Source organism: Bos indicus x Bos taurus, chromosome 10, assembly GCF_003369695.1.
Source record: "Bos indicus x Bos taurus breed Angus x Brahman F1 hybrid chromosome 10, Bos_hybrid_MaternalHap_v2.0, whole genome shotgun sequence".
In the NCBI taxonomy this organism is placed as follows: Eukaryota; Metazoa; Chordata; class Mammalia; order Artiodactyla; family Bovidae; genus Bos; species Bos indicus x Bos taurus.
Genome location: NC_040085.1, coordinates 53,862,778 through 53,884,276, shown reverse-complemented (window position 1 = coordinate 53,884,276; position 21,499 = coordinate 53,862,778). Strand labels below are relative to the sequence as shown.

The window sequence follows — 21,499 nt, the reverse complement described above, 5'->3', positions numbered from 1 at the left end:
GTGATGCTTGCAGGCAAGACGTCGGAGGAGAGCTGTGCTTTGTTGTTGCTGTTCAGTCCCCTAGTTGTGTCTGTCTCTTCTCGATCCTATGGACTGCAGCACGCCAGGCTTCCCTGACCCTCACCACCTCCTGGAGTTTGCCCAAGTTCATGTCCATTGCATTGGTGATGCCATCCAGCCATCTTAGGGAGTTATTCTTAGGGAGAACTAAACTTTCCCAGAAAAGAAACTGGCCATTGGCTCACTGCCACTTCACTAGACAAGCAGCTCGAGCATCTTTTGGTTGCCTTGTGTGTGTCAGTTGCTTCATTGGTATCCAACTCTGTGTGACCCCATGGGCTGTAACCCATCAGGCTCCTCTGTCCATGGGATTCTCCAGGCAAGAATACTGGAGTGGGTTGCCGTGCCCTCCTCCAGGGGATCTTCCCAACCCAGGGATCGAACCTGCGTCTTTTATGTCTCCTACATTGGCAGGTGGGTTCTTTACCACTTAGTGCCACCTGGGTTGTCTTACTCCTAAATATGAACAGATTCCAAAGGAAAACCTCTAACAGGAAAGATCATTTTTAAAAAAGAAGAAGAAACAGCATTAATTCAGACAGTAGAAGATGACTTCCAGAAATCAATAATTAATATTCTCAGAAATGTTACAGAAGATATTATATCCATACACCAAAAATAGTATGCTACTAAAAAAGCCAGAATAATGCCTTCTGAAAAATAAAAATATGATTTAAAAATTACTTAATCCATAGAAAAGTTGGCAGATAAAGTTGAGTAATCTTATAGGAAATTGGAGGAAAGATAAAGTGATGGACATGAGTGTAAACAAAATAAGAAAATTAGAGGATCCAAAAGATTCAGTATCTGATTAATAGGACATTAGGGAAAGGATAGCAAAAATGGAGAGGAGGAAATTGTTAAGAAATAACAGAAGAAAACTTCCCCAAACTGAAGGATGCATTGAAAGGGCTAACTGAGTACCTAAGAAAATGAGTGGAATTTTTTTTTAATGCTTAAACTACACTATGATGTTATTTAAGACTATCAAAAGAGAGCGAGGATTCTATACGAATAACATTTGACTTGCCAACAGCAACACGCAAGCTGGAAGACACAGGAAGCTGTGCCTTCAAAATTCTAAGTCAACATTATTAACGATCTAGAATTTTATATACAACCAAATTATTAATCAAGTGTAAAATAAGATTTTCAGACATTCAAAGTTGAAAAAAAAAAAAAAAACCTTACCTCCTGTATACCCTCCTTTAGGAAGTTCCTAGAGAAAGTATTCCATCCAAACAGGAGAGTAAAAAAAGAAAAAGGAAGACCCAGAATCCAGGGAAAAGAGACAAAGGATATTCCTACGCCTGGAGAACAACTAGTCCAGATTGGAACAAAAGGATAAAAGGAAGAAAAATGGAAAAAAGGAAATTGTATCGTCTGATAGAAGGAGTATTGTATTTAGATGCTTTTGGAGGATAAGGAAAGAACTATAAATAAAAACTAAGAAAATCAAGCAAATGGGCAGGGAGGAAATTATTCCTAGGAAAAACAAACATTTGTTCAAGAATTTGTTCATAGTATGTTACTGAGTTCATCAGTGGTGAGTTAGGGGCAGAATAATGTGAACATTTAATATTGTTTTAACAAAAAATTGTGATATTGGAAAATTGAGAGAGAGTTTAATCCCCATCCAGTACAATGCTGCTGCTGCTGCTACTGCTGCTGCTGCTAAGTCGCTTCAGTCGTGTCCGACTCTGTGTGACCCCATAGACGGCAGCCCACCAGGCTCCCCCGTCCCTGGGATTCTCCAGGCAAGAACACTGGAGTGGGTTGCCATTTCCTTCTCCAATGCATGAAAGTGAAAAGTGAAAGTGAAGTCGCTGAGTCTTGTCCGACTCTTAGTGACCCCATGGACTTCGGCCCACCAGGCTCCTCCGTCCATGGGATTTTCCAGGTGAGAGTACTGGAGTGGGGTGCCATTGCCTTCTCTGTCCAGCACAATGGGAAATCAGTAAATAATGTCTAAAGTGTTTACTCGAAAGATAGCAGATATTTTCATTTAGAAACACAGAGGTGAGAAGCAGCAGCAACAAGCATTAAAAGCATCTGCCTCTGGGCAGTAGGCTGGAGTCAAAGGATAAAGACAGATAAATGGAATAACATTTCTTCTTGTAAAAGCCTTTCAGTACTGTTGGGTTCTTAAACTCTGTGTGTGAGTGTGTATGTTGCTTTTTTTTAACTAAGGAAAAGCATGCTCTCCGAAGTCATATAAATTTGGATTTGAATTTTGGGGCAACTGTGTTTCTACCTGTGTGATCTTGGGCAAGTTACTTTAAACTTTTCAAAGTTCTGTTTCCTCAACTGTAATCTGAGGCAAATACTTGATTATCTCTCACATTTCAGTAGGGCTCCTTCGGACCTTAGATAATACAGGGCAATTTCCTGACACATAGCAAAACCCTCAATAAAAGTCTTCTGCTTTCTCTGATTACCTGGCACCCTGCACCCTCTCTGAACACCCTGACCTCTGACCCTTCATCAGTCATTCAATCCGTGATGGATTAAAATGCCCCAGGTGTGTTTGCATGTTGCACCTCACCTGTAACGTGGAATAGAATGTTTGATCTTTGTTTAAAAAAACAAATGAGCAGGTGACCCTTGACCTAAAATACAGTTCCTCTGGGGAGTGGCTCTGGTGATGAGGAAATTCCAAAAAGAGAAACACTGCTACTCGCAAGCCCTGGTGATCAAAAGCTTAGGTGAGAACCAGACATCTCCAAAGGCTTCAAGAACTCTCAAACATTTCCAGCCTACAGCCTTAATCCCTTTTGCTGGTGTAAATGGATCTCTCGGTTATGATGAACACTGAGCTGGTGGTATTATGACTGTGAGCCCAGCTACCTGGCACCTGCAGGTGACAGATGCACCTGTGAGGCCAGCCCACTTCCCACATTTCAGAGCGCTGCAGCCTCCTGCATCCTAAGCTCTCCCCGCTGTGGATGTCCCAGCTGTTAACTGTTGAACAGGATGGCTGGTGTTTTCATGGCGGAGGTTATGTCTTCTTTTACTACTGGAATTACACTCTATGCCAAGCACAGGGCCAGGCACTATGGACGATATATAGAGAGATTTGGACTCAAAGGAGCTTACAGTCTAATTAGACAAAGAAATGAACTAACAGGGCAATGGTGGGCTGCATGTAGAAGAAGTAAAGTCTCAGGTTTACACACTGAATTGCTACTCTTGAACTTCTCACGCAGGCCTGGGGACCAAGTCAGGCGGTATTTTTAAGCAAGTATTTTTGATGTTTTATTCCCAGAGTGGCAGTGAGGCACACCAGTGTGGGGGCAAGGATAGTCTTTGGAAAGCTGACAGTCCTTGCTGAGGAATAGTGCCTTATAAACAGGGTGACCCCATCTATAAATCACTATCCAAACAGGGCCATTTGAGAGCAGAAGGCGTGTCACTAAGAAGCACATCGGAACAATAGGTGTAAACCAGAACCGGCCCTGGCAAACCAGATGTATGCTGTCCTGACTGCTGTTGTTGTTGTTTTAATCGCCAAGTCGTGTCCAACTCTTTTGAAACCCTGTAGACTATAGCCCACCAGGCTCCTCTGTCCATGGGATTTCCCAGGCAAGAGTACTGGAGTGGGTTGCCTTTTCCTTCTCCAGGGAATCTTCCCCACCCAGGGATGAAACTTCTGTCTCCTGCATTGGCAGAAGGATTCTTTACCACTGAGCCACCTGCAAAGCCCATCCTGACTCATCGGTACTTGATAATTATAAAAGGGATCCAAGTAACCTAGGGACCAAGACAGCTGATGAAAAGAATAGGTTCCCGCTCAGAACAAGTAGATTCGTGCAAGTTCAGAAGGCTTCTCGGGTAAGACTCCTCAATACACTGGTTAAGAACCACTGGCTCAGATTTCCCTGGTGGTCCAGGGGTTAAGAATCTGCACTTCCACTGCGGAGGGTGCAGGTTCGATCCCTAATTGGGGAACTAATATCCTGCAAGCCATGTGGTGGGGCCAAAAAAAAGAGCCACTGGCATCAAGCCCCTAGTCTGTCTCTCTGCCTACACATTTCCTCCTCATAAGACTGCACAAGGGGCCTGCTTTTAACTAGGGACAGGTATTGTCCACCTCTCTGGTTAGGTCTCCTGAAAGAACTTTATCACTTGAATTTTGACCAAGGCGCTACTTAAAAATTAAGTGCTCACACACTGCTCCACTGGCTCCTTGACACCTCTCGCATGGAAACCATTCAAGTTTTGTTTGGTTTGGTTTTTAACCACCGGATCAAAGGTTCTCCCCTTGTCAGAGAACTGCCAGCCTCTCACTGCAAACAGTTTTTGGTTTTTTTTTCCAGAAAGGATCTCTTATTCCAAAATCATTTCACAGTGATTTCACAGAATAAGAAATAATGTAGAAATGCTCTTCAGAATATTTGCTCTTTTAAGCAAATCGCCATTCAGTTAACGAGATTTATATTTGACAGGAGAGGAGAACCATCGTCACCTAGCACTTTCACCTCTCTCCATCCTGTTTTCTCTTAGAGTAAAGGTCATTAAGCTATACATTTTGCAAGTTAAAATTATACTTATTTACCTGCTCCTCCCTCCAAGCTGTGATCTCCTGACCTCAATCAAATGCCTCATTAATATAAAATATCATTAAAATTACCTAAGGTTCAGGCATATTTATAGGGCCTCATAAATGTGGTTGAATGGAAAACAGCCCAGTTCTTATCCACCTCTCTTGCTTGATACAAGCTCAGCTTTCAGTTCTTAGACTCAAAACAGCTTTTCCATTGTGATTTCTATTTATAGCAAAGCATATTCCTCCAGGCCACCTGAGGCAGCTGGAAGCCAGTTCCCTCCCCCCTTATCCCCTCCCCTGTTGGTTCAGCTCCACCTGCTCTTGTGGAGCTTGATCACCTGGTCTCTCTAGACAATGAATGCGTGAACAAGAGTCTTCTCTCCAGTACCACCAGGCCCTCACAGGAGTGCTCTTGGATGACTCTATAGAAATGATTCTCTCTCTCTCTCCCTGGACTGTGTTCCCATTTTCTTCTTCATTATCAAGTGAAGACTATAGCTTCAGGTTGTGTCGCTCTCTGACAGACCTCTTCCCATGACACCTACAATTCACTGAGATTCGCCAGCCTCATCAAGAGAACAATCAACATGCACAGGGAGCTCAGCTCGGTGCTCTGTGATGACCTAGAGGGGTGGGACAGCGGTCCAGGAGGGAAGGGATATATGTATACATGTAGCTGATTCACATCATTGTACAGCAGAAACTAACATAACATTGTAACATAATTATACCCCAATATACAAAAAGGAAAACAACATGTGACTCAAGCTTCAAATTGGATGGGGATTAAATACTGGCTTCATTTAGTTTCCTGTCCAGTTGTCTCATACCACCTCTTAAAAATCAAAATGGGAAAATACAAGTCTTTTGGCTATTAAGTTCCCAGTGTCGGCCCAGACTGTGTTTGGGAGTTGGGGGGTGGGTATAATATGTGTGGGGGACAATAAAGGCATGCACTAAGGTCAATTCATAACCAACATAAATATGTAGAAACACAAAGGCCATTATTAATATGCAAGTACAGCCTCCCAAGATGTTTCAGTTTGGTCTCTTCTTTCTCCTGCTACAGAAACCAAACGATCGTGACCACAAAGTCAGACTGGCAATGGGAAATGGCTTACGAGCAGATGTGTGGAGAGAATTCGTCAGGAGATTTGGGGATATTCACATTAATGAGTTCTATGCTTCCACTGAAGGCAATATCGGATTTATGAATTACACGAGAAAAATTGGTGCGGTTGGAAGAGTAAACTACCTACAGAAAGTAAGTATATTGGAAAATGAGGGCATCTCCAGCCAGCTTTCAGTACATGGAGATTTCTTGAAAGCTGTATCATGATGATGCTCTTATTAGAATTCCATGACCCATCCGTATCACCAAGAGAGGTTTTGCTCATTCTCTATGACAATGACCTAAAAATGACAGGGTCCTTTAATTTTAACATAGTAATTTCTATTAATGACAATCCACTATGATTTTCCATCTGTAACTTGTGTGAAGTCTTCTAATGCCATTTATACTTGTATATGTTAAAACACTTGAATGTTACCAGTTCTGTATGTTAACTACACACTGTAAAATGTGGTATTTCTCTTTCATTGTGACATGTGTTACCATCAAGAGGCTGGTGGGGGGTCTTTTTATACATATAGGTGCAGGGCCCTGTCCCCAGAGCTTTAGAAGGAGGGATACCTTGTGTTCACCTTTGTTCAAAGGAGGGCTTCCCTGGTGGCTCAGAGGTTAAAGCGTCTGCCTGCAATGTTGGAGACCTGGGTTCAATCCCTGGGTTGGGAAGATCCCCTTGAGAAGGAAATGGCAACCCATTCCAGTATTCTTGCCTGGAGAATCCCATGGATGGAGGAGCCTGGCAGGCTATAGTCCATGGGGTTGCAAAGAGTCGGACATGACTGAGCAATTTCACTTTCTTTTGTTCAAAGGAGGGTGGGCCCAGACATCAGTATTTTTTTTAGTATTTTTAGAAATAAAGTTTTTAATTGGAGGATAATGGCTTTATAATATTGTGCTGGTTTCTGCCATACAACAACATGGATCAGCTAATCTTCTGTCTTGAACCTCCCTCCCACCCACCTCATATGCCACCCTTAGTGTGTGTGTGTGTGTGTGTGTGTGTGGGGAGGTGTGTGTGTGTGTGTGTGTGTGTGTGTGTGTCTTCTGTCTTCTGTCTTGAACCTCCCTCCCACCCACCTCATATCTGTCTTGAACCTCCCTCCCACCCACCTTATATCCTACCCTTCTAGGTAGTATTTTTTTAAAGCTATTCAACCAAGATTAAGAAGTGCTCCTTTGAGAGAACCAGAATGCATCGAGTTCTAGGCTCTTGTGAACAATTGTGTTCACCTGGTAACCACACCGGGCTTCCCAGGTGGTGCTAGTGGTAAAGAACCCGCCTGCCACTGCAGGAGACTAAGAGACGCAGGTTCCATCCCTGGGTTGGGAAGATCCCCTGGAGGAGGGCATGGCAGCCCACTCCAGTATTCTTGCCTGGAGAATCCCATGGACAGAGGAGCCTGGCGGGCTACAGTCCATAGTGTCACACAGAGTTGGACACGACTGAAGTGACTTAGCACCACGCCACAGTAACTATACCAGAAAGATATTTCTTATGTGTAAGCCAGCTCATGCAGCATTTTCTTTTCCCTCTCAGTCATTTTATTGCCTCATCTCCAGACAATCTCTTTGCCTTTTATTGTGTCTGAGCAGTCAGTCTTCCAGATGACCACCTATTCTGCAAAATTCCAGAAACATTCAGTAAATGCTGAATCTTCACTGGCTTGAGCAGTCATTACTGTTGTTATGTCTCGAGCACCTCATCCTGCCTGGGCATGAAACGGCCACACCAGAGCTCCCAGGCAACCGACGCCCCCAGGGACTGACCAGCCAAGTACAGAGGACAATAGTCCTCGTGCGTAAGAGAGCTGGCCCAAGAGACCAAATTCCACTACCATCCCAGACCAGCCCAAGGTCATGCCCTTTCCCATAATCATGCCTCAACTTCAGAAATAAAACAAAAAGGGAAAATATAGAGCCTAGTGCCTAGCCCAAACTTAGGTAATAAGGGGAAAGAGTTGTTGAAAGAATTACATTAGATAGAATATAGCCCAATGCCTGCCATATAATAGCCTTGAATAGCTGTAAAGATTATTATCGTTCCATTCTTTGTATCCTGGCCTGATCTCCTGGGATTTCCAAGTCCAAGGCACCTCTCTAACAATAACAGCCAAGGCTGCACTACACATGTCCCTCCACTGTCCTCTATACCTGTGCCACCCAGTACAGTAGCCACTAGCTACACGTGGCTATTTAAATTATGTCAATTTTTAATCAGTTCTTCATTTGACCTAGCCACATTTCAAGTGCTTAGTAGCCACATGTGTTTAGTGACTACCACATTGAGTAGTACAGTTATAGAACATTTCCATCACATAGAAGATTCTACTGGGCAGCTCTACTACAGACTTGAGAATCACTGTTGAGAGGGTCAGTCTTCTCTAGTCAGGGTCAGGCCAACCTGGATGAGTCCAAACCTTGGAGACCCAGGATAAATGTGGTTCAAAAACAAGAGAGGGCAGATAGCTGAGCTGAGGCCTGGTGCAAGATATCTATGTTGTCACTTAGGTGTTAGTCACTCAAATGTGTCTGACACTTTGCGACCCCATGGACCATAGCCCACCAGGCTCCTCTGTCCATGGGATTCTCCAGGTAAGAATACTGGAGAGGGTTGCCATTCCCTTCTCCAGGGGATCTTCACAACCCAGGAACTGAACCTGAGTCTCCTGCATTGCAGGCAGATTCATTACCATCTGAGCCACTAGGGCACTACTGACACTCAAAAACATGAGTTGCAGGGACTTCTCTACTGGTCCAGAGGTTAAGATTTCACCTTCCAATGCAAGGGGTGCAGGCTCAACTCCTGGTTGAGGAGCTAAGATCCCATATGCCTCGCAGCCTAAAAACCAAAACATAAAACAGAAGTAATATTATAACAAATTCAATAAAGACTTTTAAAATAGTCCACATCAAAAAAGATATCTTTTAAGACAGTGAGTTTCAGGGAAACATTCAAACCAAACCTGAGCACTTGAGAAGCTGATGTTGTGTATTACTAGTTCTTCCCTTCTCATCCACTGATTGCCATGTGTTGTCATTTTCTACTTTAAACAAAACCATATTTTTTAACTAAAAAAAAAAAAGAAGATTACCATACATTTGATAGGGAAAGAAGCAATGGTTACCACCCCTAATTTTTTTTATATTCTTGCAAATAAAATCTAATTTGTTGACTATGTATGCTATTTGGTTTTTATTGGTTATCTGCTACTACAAAAGCATATGATTGGTTAATTTATGTATAGATTTGAATATAAATTTGAAATGGATGTAGTAATTATAGTTAATAATTAAGTCTAAATACTATGATGTTTGTGTTTTGCTGCAAGTATAGAAAATAATATACTTATTGCTCTTACTGAGTTATATAAATTTAAATTCTTATGCCCTTGGATTATACTAACAAGAAATATAGTAAAATTTTAATAATTTTATAGCCATGGCATGAAACAAATTATACCATCATACCACTGAATCTTAAATGTATTTGAGGACATGTCCCTGGAACACAAACCATTTAACAGTGGTGTATTAAGGTTAAACAAGATTTTTTTTTTTTTGCAGGGGGTGGGTGTTAAATAAGACTTTAAAAGCCCATTAGTGATATATCCATCAAAGAACATGTATGAGAATGTTCATAACAGCTTTATATTTAATAGTCTAAAACTAGAAACAATCCAAATGTCCGTTAACAGGAAAAGAGATAAATAAAGTATGGTATATTCATACAAGGAAAGTTGCATGGCAATAAAAAGTACACCACTGACACAAACACCAGCAGGAAGGGAGGAACACCAGACACGTTGAGTGAAAGCAGCAGATGCGAAGGCATGTATTTATTTCATGGATTTGATGCTTAAGACTACTTGATAGTAATAAAAATCAGAATAATGACTTGAGAGAGAGGGGCAGGAGGAAACTTCTTAAGGTAATGGAAATGTTTAGTATCTTGATCTGGACAGTAGTTACATAAGTATATGCATATGTAAAAGTTCATCAAGCTGTACACTTAAGGTATCTGTACTTTGCATACTTTCTGTATGCTAAAGCACAATAAACAATGAAAATTTGTGAAAGAATATGTGCTCAAAATGATCCATTTTAATTTTACTAGAAAGTCATAAATTATGAGCTGATTAAATATGACGTAGAGAAAGATGAACCCATTCGAGATGGAAATGGATACTGCATCAAGGTTCCCAAAGGTACAGTAAAATTTTGTTATATTAACCTGTCATGTCTTATCTTAACTGAGTAAACCTTCAGAACTAACAAACATATCACTGCTAAAATGAACAGATAAAATTTTTCAGAGTGGGTGGGGGAAGAGGTTTACTTTGTACCCCTGAAAATAGAGAAATTCCAAAAGGTAATGATTTACTACACATGTAATGTAACTATAACTTGAAACCTTGCTTAGTAACTTCTTCATTATGAAGGGGATATGTAATTATGGTTACAAAACTATAGCTAGTTTTAGGGGGCTTTTACTTTTAAGCTTAAACTACCATGCATTTGTCAAATTATGTATATAAATCATTATTCAGTAAAATATTACTATTAAAAGAATTAAAAATGTGTAACCGTAGAGAATATGTACCCTGTGTGTACATGGTGCATATATGTCTGTATATGATGTACATGGAAATACAGGTACATGTGCATGTAAGACGATGCTTTCTGCAGCCAACTTGTTACCAGTGGGTTGTATGCCACCTGTTTGAAAGGCAGGTTAATAATAAAATTTTCCTACTGCTAGCACATAAAATAGCTATATACTTCCTTCTGTCTTAGGTGAACCTGGACTCCTGGTTTGCAAAATCACACAGTTAACACCATTTAGTGGCTATGCCGGAGGAATGAGTCAGACGGAGAAGAAAAAACTGACAGATGTCTTTAAGAAAGGAGACCTCTATTTCAACACTGGAGATCTCTTAATGATTGACCATGAAAATTTTATCTACTTCCACGACAGAGTTGGAGACACATTCCGGTTGGTTTCTCTGAATTATTGAACCAAAAACAAACACATGCACAATTTGGCTTACTCCTAAATTAGAGTCATGTTCCATTTTGGTTGTGGTGTTTGTTCCATTTCCTTCTCTCTCTGTGTCATGTCAGTTCAACCTCCTGTATTCCCAGAAAGGGCTTCCCTGTTGGCTCAGTGGTAAAGAATCCACCTGCAATGCGGGAGACACAGGTTCGATCACTGGGTGGGGAAGATCCCCTGGAGGAGAGCATGGCAACCCACTCCAGTACTCTTGGCTGGAGAATATCATGGACAGAGGAGCCTGGTGGACTATAGTCCATAGGGTCTTTTTTTTTTTTTTAACTTTACAATATTGTATTAGTTTTGCCAAATATCAAAATGAATCCGCCACAGGTATACCTGTGTTCCCCATCCTGAACCCTCCTCCCTCCTCCCTCCCCATACCCTCCCTCTGGGTCGTCCCAATGCACCAGCCCCAAGCATCCAGTATCGTGCATCGAACCTGGTCTGGCGACTCATTTCATACATGATATTATACATGTTTCAATGTCATTCTCCCAAATCTCCCCACCCTCTCCCTCTCCCACAGAGTCCATAAGACTGATCTATACATCAGTGTCTCTTTTGCTGTCTTGTACACAGGGTTATTGTTACCATCTTTCTAAATTCCATATATATGCATTAGTATACTGTATTGGTGTTTTTCTCTCTGGTTTACTTCACTCTGTATTGGCCACAGCAATCAGAGCAGAAAAAGAAATAAAAGGAATCCAAATTGGAAAAGAAGAAGTAAAACTCTCACTATTTGCAGATGACATGATCCTCTACATAGAAAACCCTAAAGACTCCACCAGAAAATTACTAGAACTAATCAATGATTATAGTAAAGTTGCAGGATATAAAATCAACACACAGAAATCCCTTGCATTCCTATACACTAATAATGGGAAAACAGAAAGAGAAATTAAGGAAACAATTCCAGGCACCATAGCAATGGAAAGAATAAAATACTTAGGAATATATCTACCTAAAGAAACTAAAGACCTATATATAGAAAACTATAAAACACTGGTGAAAGAAATCAAAGAGGACACTAATAGATGGAGAAATATACCATGTTCATGGATTGGAAGAATCAGTATAGTGAAAATGAGTATACTACCCAAAGCAATTTATAGATTCAATGCCATCCCTATCAAGCGACCAACGGTATTCTTCACAGAGCTAGAACAAATAATTTCACAATTTGTATGGAAATACAAAAAACCTCGAATAGCCAAAGCTATCTTGAGAAAGAAGAATGGAACTGGAGGAGTCCATAGGGTCTTAAACAGTCAGACGCAACTGAAGCAACTTAGCACGCAAACACATTCCCAGAAAATATGGAACAAAAGACACAGGGTGTCACTCTGCAATGCGCAGTGAACTTGGCTGAGCAACCAGGGGAGACTAGGAGAGAAAACCTGTGCCTGCTTTGGGGCACCTTCATAACTTGGTCTGTTCAATTCCTCTCATTATCGTCAGTTATTACCAGTCACTCAGGTCAGCCAGGGATGTTCACACTGTTTTCTATCATAAGGCTTTTCTTCAGATAAAATCAAATGCAAATTAATGTGAAGATGATCTAGTTGAAGAGGAGGCAAGGGTTCTGAGCCCCACCTGGGCCTCTCCCTCCTGCTTTCCATCCCCAACCAAATGGTTTCCCACAGAACCCCCAAGTCAGCACAATGAACATTGAAAGTCATTGTAATAGACCATGAAATTAATTCTCAGCAACAGCATTGTCCTCCAGCCTCACGACACTTTGTTTAACCCAGCTTCCTTATTGTATAAACTCCCTGAGGCCAGACTCTGTGTCTGCTTGTTCACCCCCAACCCCAGCACCTAGCAGTGATTACTTTTTGCATGAATGAATAAGGAAGAGATGGGAGTTGTCTAGTAGAAAGAGCATGGATATGAATGAGAACTCAGCTCCCAGGCTTCCTTTGCCCATGAGCAGATGTATTATCAAGGCAGGTAACCTTTCTCCACCTCGGTTCCTTCACCCATGAAATGAAGGTCCCAGTGATCCTTAGGGTTCCTTCCATCTCTAACACCCCATGACTCTGAATCTAAATCATTAGTTTATGCCACCTTCATGTTACTAAAAAAATACTTTGGGGAGATCTAAAGCATTTTAAATGTAAGTCAAAATTTAACTAAAATTCAACATTTTATTCTCCCTACAAATAAAGTATAATATTTTCTTTCTTACTAAAAGCATTTTCATAGACATAAGACCCTGAAATACAAGTATGAAATTCTATTTAATAGAAATTTTCTAACTGAATTAAATAGCAAAGTTAGTGAATGAGGAAAGGGAGAGACCTAAACACAGCAAAAAGTCACTGGGATTTATTTTTTATTCCTAGTGCCTTTCTTAGGCCAAACCTGTATTTTAACATTAGAACATCATTCTGTGTACCACATTTCACGTCGGGAGGTTAAAATTCCACATTTTAGTATTTAGGTCTATGCCTTTGTCTTTCGTGCCTCAAGCAGGATGCCTCTCCCATGAGTTAAGTTGGAGAGTTTGAGGACCAAGGTGAGGAAGACAAATGCAGCCACCCCACAGAGGCCTGGGGAAAACACCTGCCACAGACCACCTGGACCACAGACCACCAGTGACCTCTGCCAACCTTGCCTTTTCTTCCAGGTGGAAAGGGGAGAACGTGGCCACCACTGAAGTCGCTGACACAGTAGGACTGGTTGATTTTGTCGAAGAAGTGAACGTTTATGGTGTGTCTGTGCCAGGTATGCACAATGTATTATAAATCAAAGCTAAAATTCCTGAACTAACTGAACATAATTTTAACCCCAGGGCAAAGTTTGTCATCCTTTTTTCCTGCCAGCTGGAAAAGCAAACAACTCTTTCCCAGCTCCTGGGAGTAAGGGGCTCATGTCTGGTTTATGTGCATTCTAAACCAGCCACATGAGTCCTTCCTCTGTGGTTCAGCTCTCCAGCTGTTCTGAGGCTCTCCAGCAAGACAAATCTCCCAGAGATGCAGGGTCCATGCAGCGTTTGGCATGCCTCGAGAAAAGATGTGTCACCCTTGAGAGCTTAGAAATGGTATCTTGGCCTCTGAAATGGAAGGCACAAATAACAGGCAAGTGCAGTGGGCTGCCGTCTATGGGGTCACACAGAGTCAGACACGACTGAAGAGACTTAGCAGCAGCAGCAGCAGTTGCTATAGGAAAAAAGCCAAGAAGGGGCTGAGTTTTCCCAGACTTTTACAGCAAGTTCCTGATCCCCGCTTGCCCCACTGAGTTTGAGAAGCTTCACACAAAGTGCTGTCACCAAGCCTCTGTCTGCTGATCAGCCTCTGCTAAGAGAGAGGGGAGTGTGGAGTCTGATTTGGGGTCCTGACTCCAACACCTGCTGGCTGTTTGACTTCAGGCAAGCCACTAAATTAGGGAGAATACCAACCCTGCAGTTAAGATTGCCAAGAGAACTAATTCAGCTTAATTACATAAATACTAAATATATGTTTATCAGATATGTACATGAGGGTTGTCTTGAAATCACTGTAATTATAGATGTCAAGAGGATTAAAACCTCCAAATCACTATCCAAATATAAGGTACTAGGGGTAATGGTGTTTCCTAGAACTCAGTACTTGGGATTCTCATCTATATTCAGAATGGAAATCCCAAAGTCCCTTTTTCTTGAGTTATGATGGTTTCACATGACATCGTGCTGTCCTTTTATTAAAGACTATTTGACTTTCTCCTGCCTGTTCCTCTCCAACTCTGTGACAGTGATATGATAGGAAGTGTAGCCACATCTTGGGTCAGAGTCTGACCCGAGTCCAACTTCTCATGTTGGACTTCAGGCTGAATTAACACAAGGGCCCATATCCTGGTTGTCAGCCATCGCACCGTGTTCTCACAGATCCCGCCCAAAATGTTGCATGCACTTCTAAATGCTGGATTTTTTTTTTTAAGTAACAATACAAAAGAATGAGTATGACAAGGTAAGAGAATATGGGAAATGGAAAGAAAGGCCTAATCCATGTTCTTCAAAGTGGTGTCACCTATAAATTGGCACTTGCCATTGGCACTTGCCATCTGCCTCTACAAGGATCAAATTATGAGCTGCTACAGCTGGAGTTCAGGGTAGAGATCAGGAATTAGGCAATCTGTGCTTTGGGAAAAGCTAGTAGAGCAGGTCTTCAGATAGATATTTTCAGAAGATTTTATGAACCTAATTCTTGCATCTCCTTTATCTATTGTAGAAAAGCACTAAATTCTTCATGGTGACATCTGCTCCTCATGACTAGCGGTAACCTGCAAAAAAAAATACGTGCTTGATTGCATGTACTCCCCATTCACTAAAATCTCGTATATACTGACCTTCCCCACTACCTCTTTGGAGCAGTTTCTCACAGCCATCTGAAATGCTATCTTCCATGCTATAGCCCTCATTTTGCCCTCAACTTAACTCACAACTAATCCACCTGCAATGCAGGAGATCTGGGTTCAATCCCTGAGTTCAATTCTTGGAGAAGGAAATGGCAACCCACTCCAGTGTTCTTGCTTGAAGAATTCCATGAACAGAGGAGCCTGGAAGGCTACAGTCCATGGGGTTTCAAAAGTCAGACATGACTGAGCAACTAAACCACCACTTAAACTGTGCTTTTTTTTTTTTTGGCTGACAGTAGGGTCCCTGGACCAGCAACAGCATCATTGCCTGGAAGCTTGTTAAAAATGTGCTATTTCTCATATTAAAAATGCCCACCCCAGACCTACTGAATCAGAATCTCTGGGCTAGGGCCCCAGGAAGCTGTGTTTTAACAAGCCCTCCAGTGATTCTTAAAAACAATCAAGTCTGGTTTGAGGTGATGAATATTTTCTAGAACTAGATACTGGTAAGAATTGCACAACATTGTAAATGCCATTGAACCGTATACTTTAAAATGGTTAAAATGATGATTCATTATTTTACCACAATTTTTAAAAAACACTAAAGTCTGAGAAGCATGGAGGCCTAGTGGTTCTGAAAATCTAGCCAGTCTTCAGAATCATCTGGGAAACTTTCTAAAGCCAGGATCTAACGAATCAGAACCTCTGGGGTTTGGGACTCAGTCTTTTGTGTCTTTTTTTAAATTTTATTCCCAAGTGGGTCTAACAACCAGTAATGTTTCAGAGTCACTGATACAGAACAAAGAAAAGGAGGCTAATGGGTTTCAAATGATTAGGAGACATCAGATAGAACAAGGAGCAGGTGTGTTCATATTGCTCTGGAGAACAGAATGAAAATGGATGGATTGAAATGACCAGGGAGCAAATTTTAGCCTGAGAACTCTCCTGTAACCTGAGGGACCAGCAACAAAATGCACTGTCTCCTGAGACAGACAGTGTCCCACCAATGTGTAAAGAGGCTGGTTGTCCACCAGGAATCCTATGAGAATTCTCACAGCAGTGAAAGATCAGGTACAAATCCCAACATCTCTCCTGTTTTCAGATTCTGTGAGTCTCAGTTCAGTTCAGTTGCTCAGTTGTGTCCGACTTTGCGACCCCATGAAACTCAGCACGCCAGGCTTCTGTGTCCATCACCAACTCCCGGAATCCACCCAAACTCACGTCCATTGAGTCGGTGATGCCGTCCAACCATCTCATCCTCTGTTGTCCCCTTCTCCTCTCACCCTCAATCTTTCCCAATATCAGGGTCTTTTCAAATAAGTCAGCTCTTCACATCAGGTGGCCAAAATACTGGAGTTTCAGCTTTAACATCAGTCCTTCCAATGAATACCCAGGGCCAATTTCCCTTAGGATGGACTGGTTGGATCTCCTTGCAGTCCAAGGGACTCTCAAGAGTCTTCTCCAACACCACAGTTCAAAAGCATCAATTTTTCTGCACTCGGCCCTCTCTATAGTCCACACATCCACACATGACCACTGGAAAAACCATAGCCTTGACTAGGTGGACCTTTGTTGGCAAAGTAATGTCTCTGCTTTTTAATATGCTGTCTAAGTTGGTCATAACTTTCCTTCCAAGGAGTATCTTTTAATTTCATGGCTTCAGTCACCATCTGCAGTGATTTTGGAGCCCAGAAAAATAAAGTCAGCCACCGTTTCCTCATCTATTTGCCATGAAGTGATGGGACCAGATGCCATGATCTTCGTTTTCTGAATGTTGAGCTTTAAGCCAACTTTTTCACTCTCCTCTTTCACTTTCATCAAGAGACTTTTTAGTTCCTCTTTACTTTCTGCCATAAGGGTGGTGTCATCTGCATATCTGAGGTTATTGATATTTCTCCCAGCAATCTTGATTCCAGCTTGTGCTTCATCCCAGCAGCCTTGAAATGTGGCAGTTCATCTAGAGAAAGACATCAGTCTGCTGGGGTGATTCTCAGTTCCAAAGGACTTAACAAGGCTTTCACAGATCTCAGCTTTGAACCAGGAGAGAACTTCCAAGTTTGGGTCTAAAATAGAGATGACACCAGAACTGCCAAACTCCTTTCTAAAACTTTATATTATCAACAGAACTTTCTGCAATGTTCTGAAAATGTTCTATATCTGCACTCTCAGTATGGTAGCCAATTGCTACCGTATGGCTGTTGAGCACTTGAAATGTGGCTGGTGAAACTGAGGAACTGAATTTTTCATTTTATTTAATTAATTTTAATAGCTACATGTGACCAGTGGTGACCATGTTGGTAGTACAGCTCTAGAGAACCCCTGGCTAAAATTGTTGCAGACAGGAGCCTTCCCCCTGGAGCTGAACTAGCCCCAGCTAATCTGGGAATCAGAACAGAGACCTGAGATCCATCAGCATCATTCACTTCTCAGAAGCAAGGTGCCAGCTGACACTGAAGATTTCTGTTGCATCAGCCTCTGCCTTCATTCTAAAAGGAGCTCACTGGAGACATTCAAGATTCCTGAGACTAGTGCCTTTGACACAGCTACCGGCGGCCCCTGAAGAAAGAGGGTCTGGTGCCCTGCCTCCCTCCTTCAGACAAGAGGCAAAGCAAATGTGGATGCATTTCCTTTCTTGTAATCTTTCCTCTTGTTTTCTTTAGAGTAATAGGTAAACATGCAATCACCATGGGAGACATTTCGAAAGCTGGGGCCCAAGTGACGAAGGGTGGCTCAATCTCCTTCTCTGGTTACAGTTAAGTAGTTCAGAAAAATGGACCCAGACTCCCACTGGGTCTCCTGGCTCAGGTAGAAGATGTATTTATAAGTAATTACCACTGTCCTCACAAGAAAACAATGGTAATTGTTCTGAATGCCTCTCCACTTACAGCCCTACCTTATAGGATCTGTTTTCTCTGTGGAGAGTTAAACCTCTCCAGACTAGATGGCATCAAGGTGGAGGGTAGGGGTGTCACAGCTCACCCTCGATCTGCCTTCACCTTCCTGTCTGTCAGCCTCTCTGAAATGCAGAGGCAAAGCTGTTAGGAACCATAATTAAATAACTAAGTCTCAGAGGTGACATTTGTACCTGGAAGCACAGTAGATCTGACCTGCTACCTAAAGAACAATATGAGCCCAGTTATCCCTGACAGGGGAACAAGGGTTTTTCATCAGAATTCAAAAAATTTCCTTTAGCCACTAGTTCAACTGGTTGTCCATATGGTAGTTTACATTTAGGCTGTCAAACCGCAACATGAATCAGCCATAGGTATACATATATCCCCTCCCTTTTGAGCCTCCCTCCCATCTCCCTCCCCATCCCACCCCTCTAGATTGATACAGAGCCCCTGTTTGAGTTTCCTGAGCCATACAGCAAATTCCCATTGGCTATCTATTTTACACACGGTAATGTAAGTTTCCATGTTACTCTCTCCATACATCTCACCCTCTCCTCCCCCTGCCCATGTCCATAAGTCTATTCTATATGTCTGGTTCTCGACTTCTGCCCTGTAAATAAATTCTTCAGTACTTTTTTTCTAGATTCCATATATATGTGTTAGAATACGATATTTACCTTTCTCTTTCTGTCTTACTTCACTCTGTATTATAGGCTCTAGGTTCATCCATTGAACAAGTCTTTTAATGTCACTACGCCTCAATTTCTTCACCTGTAAAATGGAGATAACATTTGTACCCCTTCATACGGTTGTCATGAGGTTAAATGAGATAGTACATAAAACACACTTCATGGACTTCCCTGGTGGTGCAATGGGTAAGAATCTGCCTGCCAAAGCAGGGAACATGGATTCAATCCCTGGGCCAGGAAGATTCCACAGGCTGTGGAGTAGCTAAGCCCATGGGCCACAACAACTGAGCCCTCGCACCACAACTACTGAAGCCCGCATGCCTAAAGCCTGTGCTCCACAGGAAGAGAAGCCACTGCAGTGAGAAGCCTGTGCGCCGCAACTAGAGAAAGCCCACATGCAGCAACGAAAACCCAACACAGCCAAAAATACTAAATAAATATAGCAGTGTGTACATGTCAAAAAATAGATAGATACGAAAACACACTTCGCAAAGGGCCTGGCATGTAATAAAGATTCAACGTATAGCTTGTTTTACCATTAATTTACTTCAGAATTTAACTTCAAAAGATATTTTGAAATACAAATTCCAGCTACCCAAAAGAAACCCATGCCATAATGTTGTCTCAGTTCACTATCCTCTGACCTAGCAAAGCATCATAAAATAAACTATCTACAACACACCTAATTTTTATTCACTTTTAACTCTAGGTCATGAGGGTCGAATTGGCATGGCCTCGATCAAGATGAAGGCAGACCATGAATTTGATGGACGGAAGCTCTTTAAGCACGTGGTCGATTACCTGCCTAGTTACGCAAGGCCCCGCTTTCTAAGAATACAGGTGAGACCCCGTTGTTATCAAGTTCAGTTATCCTTTCTCTTGGAGACCCCTGCCTCTTAGGAAACAACTCTTCTCTACCATGGCAACATTGCCAGCCAAATTTTCACTACCCTTTTCAGGGAGCTCAATGAGGAAGCAGAAATACCAGAAGATAAAACTAGCTGAAACCAAATCCTAATCCCTTTCTCCTTAAAACGACAGACAGTTCATTCAGCAAGAATATTAGCAAATAACTCACAATGTCTGTCTGATGCGGTATAACAGACACATAAAATAGAAATGCTCTGACCTTCTTATTATTCCAGTTTTAAAGAATGGTTAAAAAAAAACAACTCACTGAAGTCCAACACCTGTCTATGGCCTGAAATTTAATTGGGCAACATTAGCCAGTCAGAACTCCAAAGCTGATAAAAAACTGATAGAGGGACTGTTTTCTTTCTCAAACATTAACCCCTTAGTTTAACTCACTTTTGGACCTTGAGCACTGTGATTCTGTAGCTGAGGATTTAAGAAAAGCAGTGTTAGATTACCAGATACTGCTGCTGCTGCTGCTAAGTCGCTTCAGTCGTGTCTGACTCTGTGCTTATACAATTATCTCTGTTGATATTCATAAAGCCCTGACATTTGCCTTACAATGAGACGTTGAAAGACATCAAAGTTGAAATATCCTCAAATCCCCCTATTTATTGAAGCAGAAACAAGAAACATGTGAAAAAGCAGATTTGTCTGTGTGTAGATGATTGCTTTCCCCACCTCACCATTAATCAGAATTTTCCAGCAATACCTGAAGCTTGCCTAGCAAGAGATGCTTTGCTTCATATTCCACTGTCACAGCCCTTCCTCCCCACAAGTGATCTTTAAGCTCTAAGGGAAGGAAAAATACCTCCACAGAGGGCCCCCTAGTGGAGGTTCTGAAGACAGGCTATACTGGTATCACACAGAAACCACCTCACAGCTCTCAAATGATTGATGTTTTTCAGGACAGCATTGAGATCACTGGAACTTTTAAACACCGAAAAGTGACCCTCGTAGAAGAGGGCTTTAACCCTGCAGTTATCAAAGATGCCTTGTATTTCTTGGATGACAAAGCAGAAATGTATGTGCCTATGACTGAGGACATTTATAATGCCATTAGTGATAAAATTCTGAAACTCTGAATATTACCAGCAGGATAACTCAATGTATGTCCAAAAAGAAACTAAATGGATCTAGTACAGCCAACTGTTGATATAATCCAACTTTAATTTGATTGAAGATTATAAGGTGCATTTTTTTATGTATAGCATAAGGGGAGACTTTTTAAAATTACACCTGAACCTTTGTAAGTGAGAAGATCTAGATATAATTATTTTTCAATTTGCACCTACTGTTTGTATTGCAAACTAAGCTTGTTAGAGGGAGGATGTTATTTTTTTTAATATGCAATAAAATAGATGAACACCAAGATAAGAAATGGCACTTTTTCCTGACTTGATTCTAAATGCAGACCCTTCAACAAGTGATGCTGGGAAGACTGGTCAATTGCATGTAAAAGAATGAAATTAGAGCACCTTCTAACACTATACACAAAAATAAACTCAGAATGGATTAAAAACCTAATTGTAAGATCAGAAACTATAAAACTCTTGAGGAAAACACAGGCAGAACACTAACATAAATCACAGCAAAATCCTCTATGACCCACCTCCTAGAGTAATGGAAATAAAAACAAAAATTAAACAAATGGGATCTAATCAACCTTAAAAGCTTTTGAACTGCATCAGTTCAGTTTAGTCGCTCAGTTGTGTCTGACTCTTTGCGACCCCATGAATTGCAGCACGCCAGGCCTCCCTGTCCATCACCAACTCCCAGAGTTCGCTCAAACTCACGTCCATCGAGTTGGTGATGCCATCCAGCCATCTCATCCTCTGTCATCCCCTTTTCCCCCTGCCCCCAATCCCTCCCAGCATC

General features: G+C 41.7%; 1 protein-coding gene across 1 annotated transcript in view; it reads left to right on the top strand.

The window, feature by feature from the left end:
• SLC27A2 (solute carrier family 27 member 2) overlaps positions 1-21,002 on the top strand; it is a 54,207-nt gene extending 33,205 nt beyond the window's left edge. Inside the window, exons 5-10 of the mRNA XM_027554040.1 lie at positions 5,676-5,870; positions 9,850-9,940; positions 10,530-10,728; positions 13,421-13,518; positions 19,419-19,549; positions 20,530-21,002. Of these exons, the coding sequence (XP_027409841.1) occupies positions 5,676-5,870; positions 9,850-9,940; positions 10,530-10,728; positions 13,421-13,518; positions 19,419-19,549; positions 20,530-20,706 (891 nt within the window). The 3' untranslated portion in view covers positions 20,707-21,002. The remainder of the gene's footprint in view (positions 1-5,675; positions 5,871-9,849; positions 9,941-10,529; positions 10,729-13,420; positions 13,519-19,418; positions 19,550-20,529) is intronic.
• The last annotated feature ends 497 nt before the right edge of the window (positions 21,003-21,499 follow it).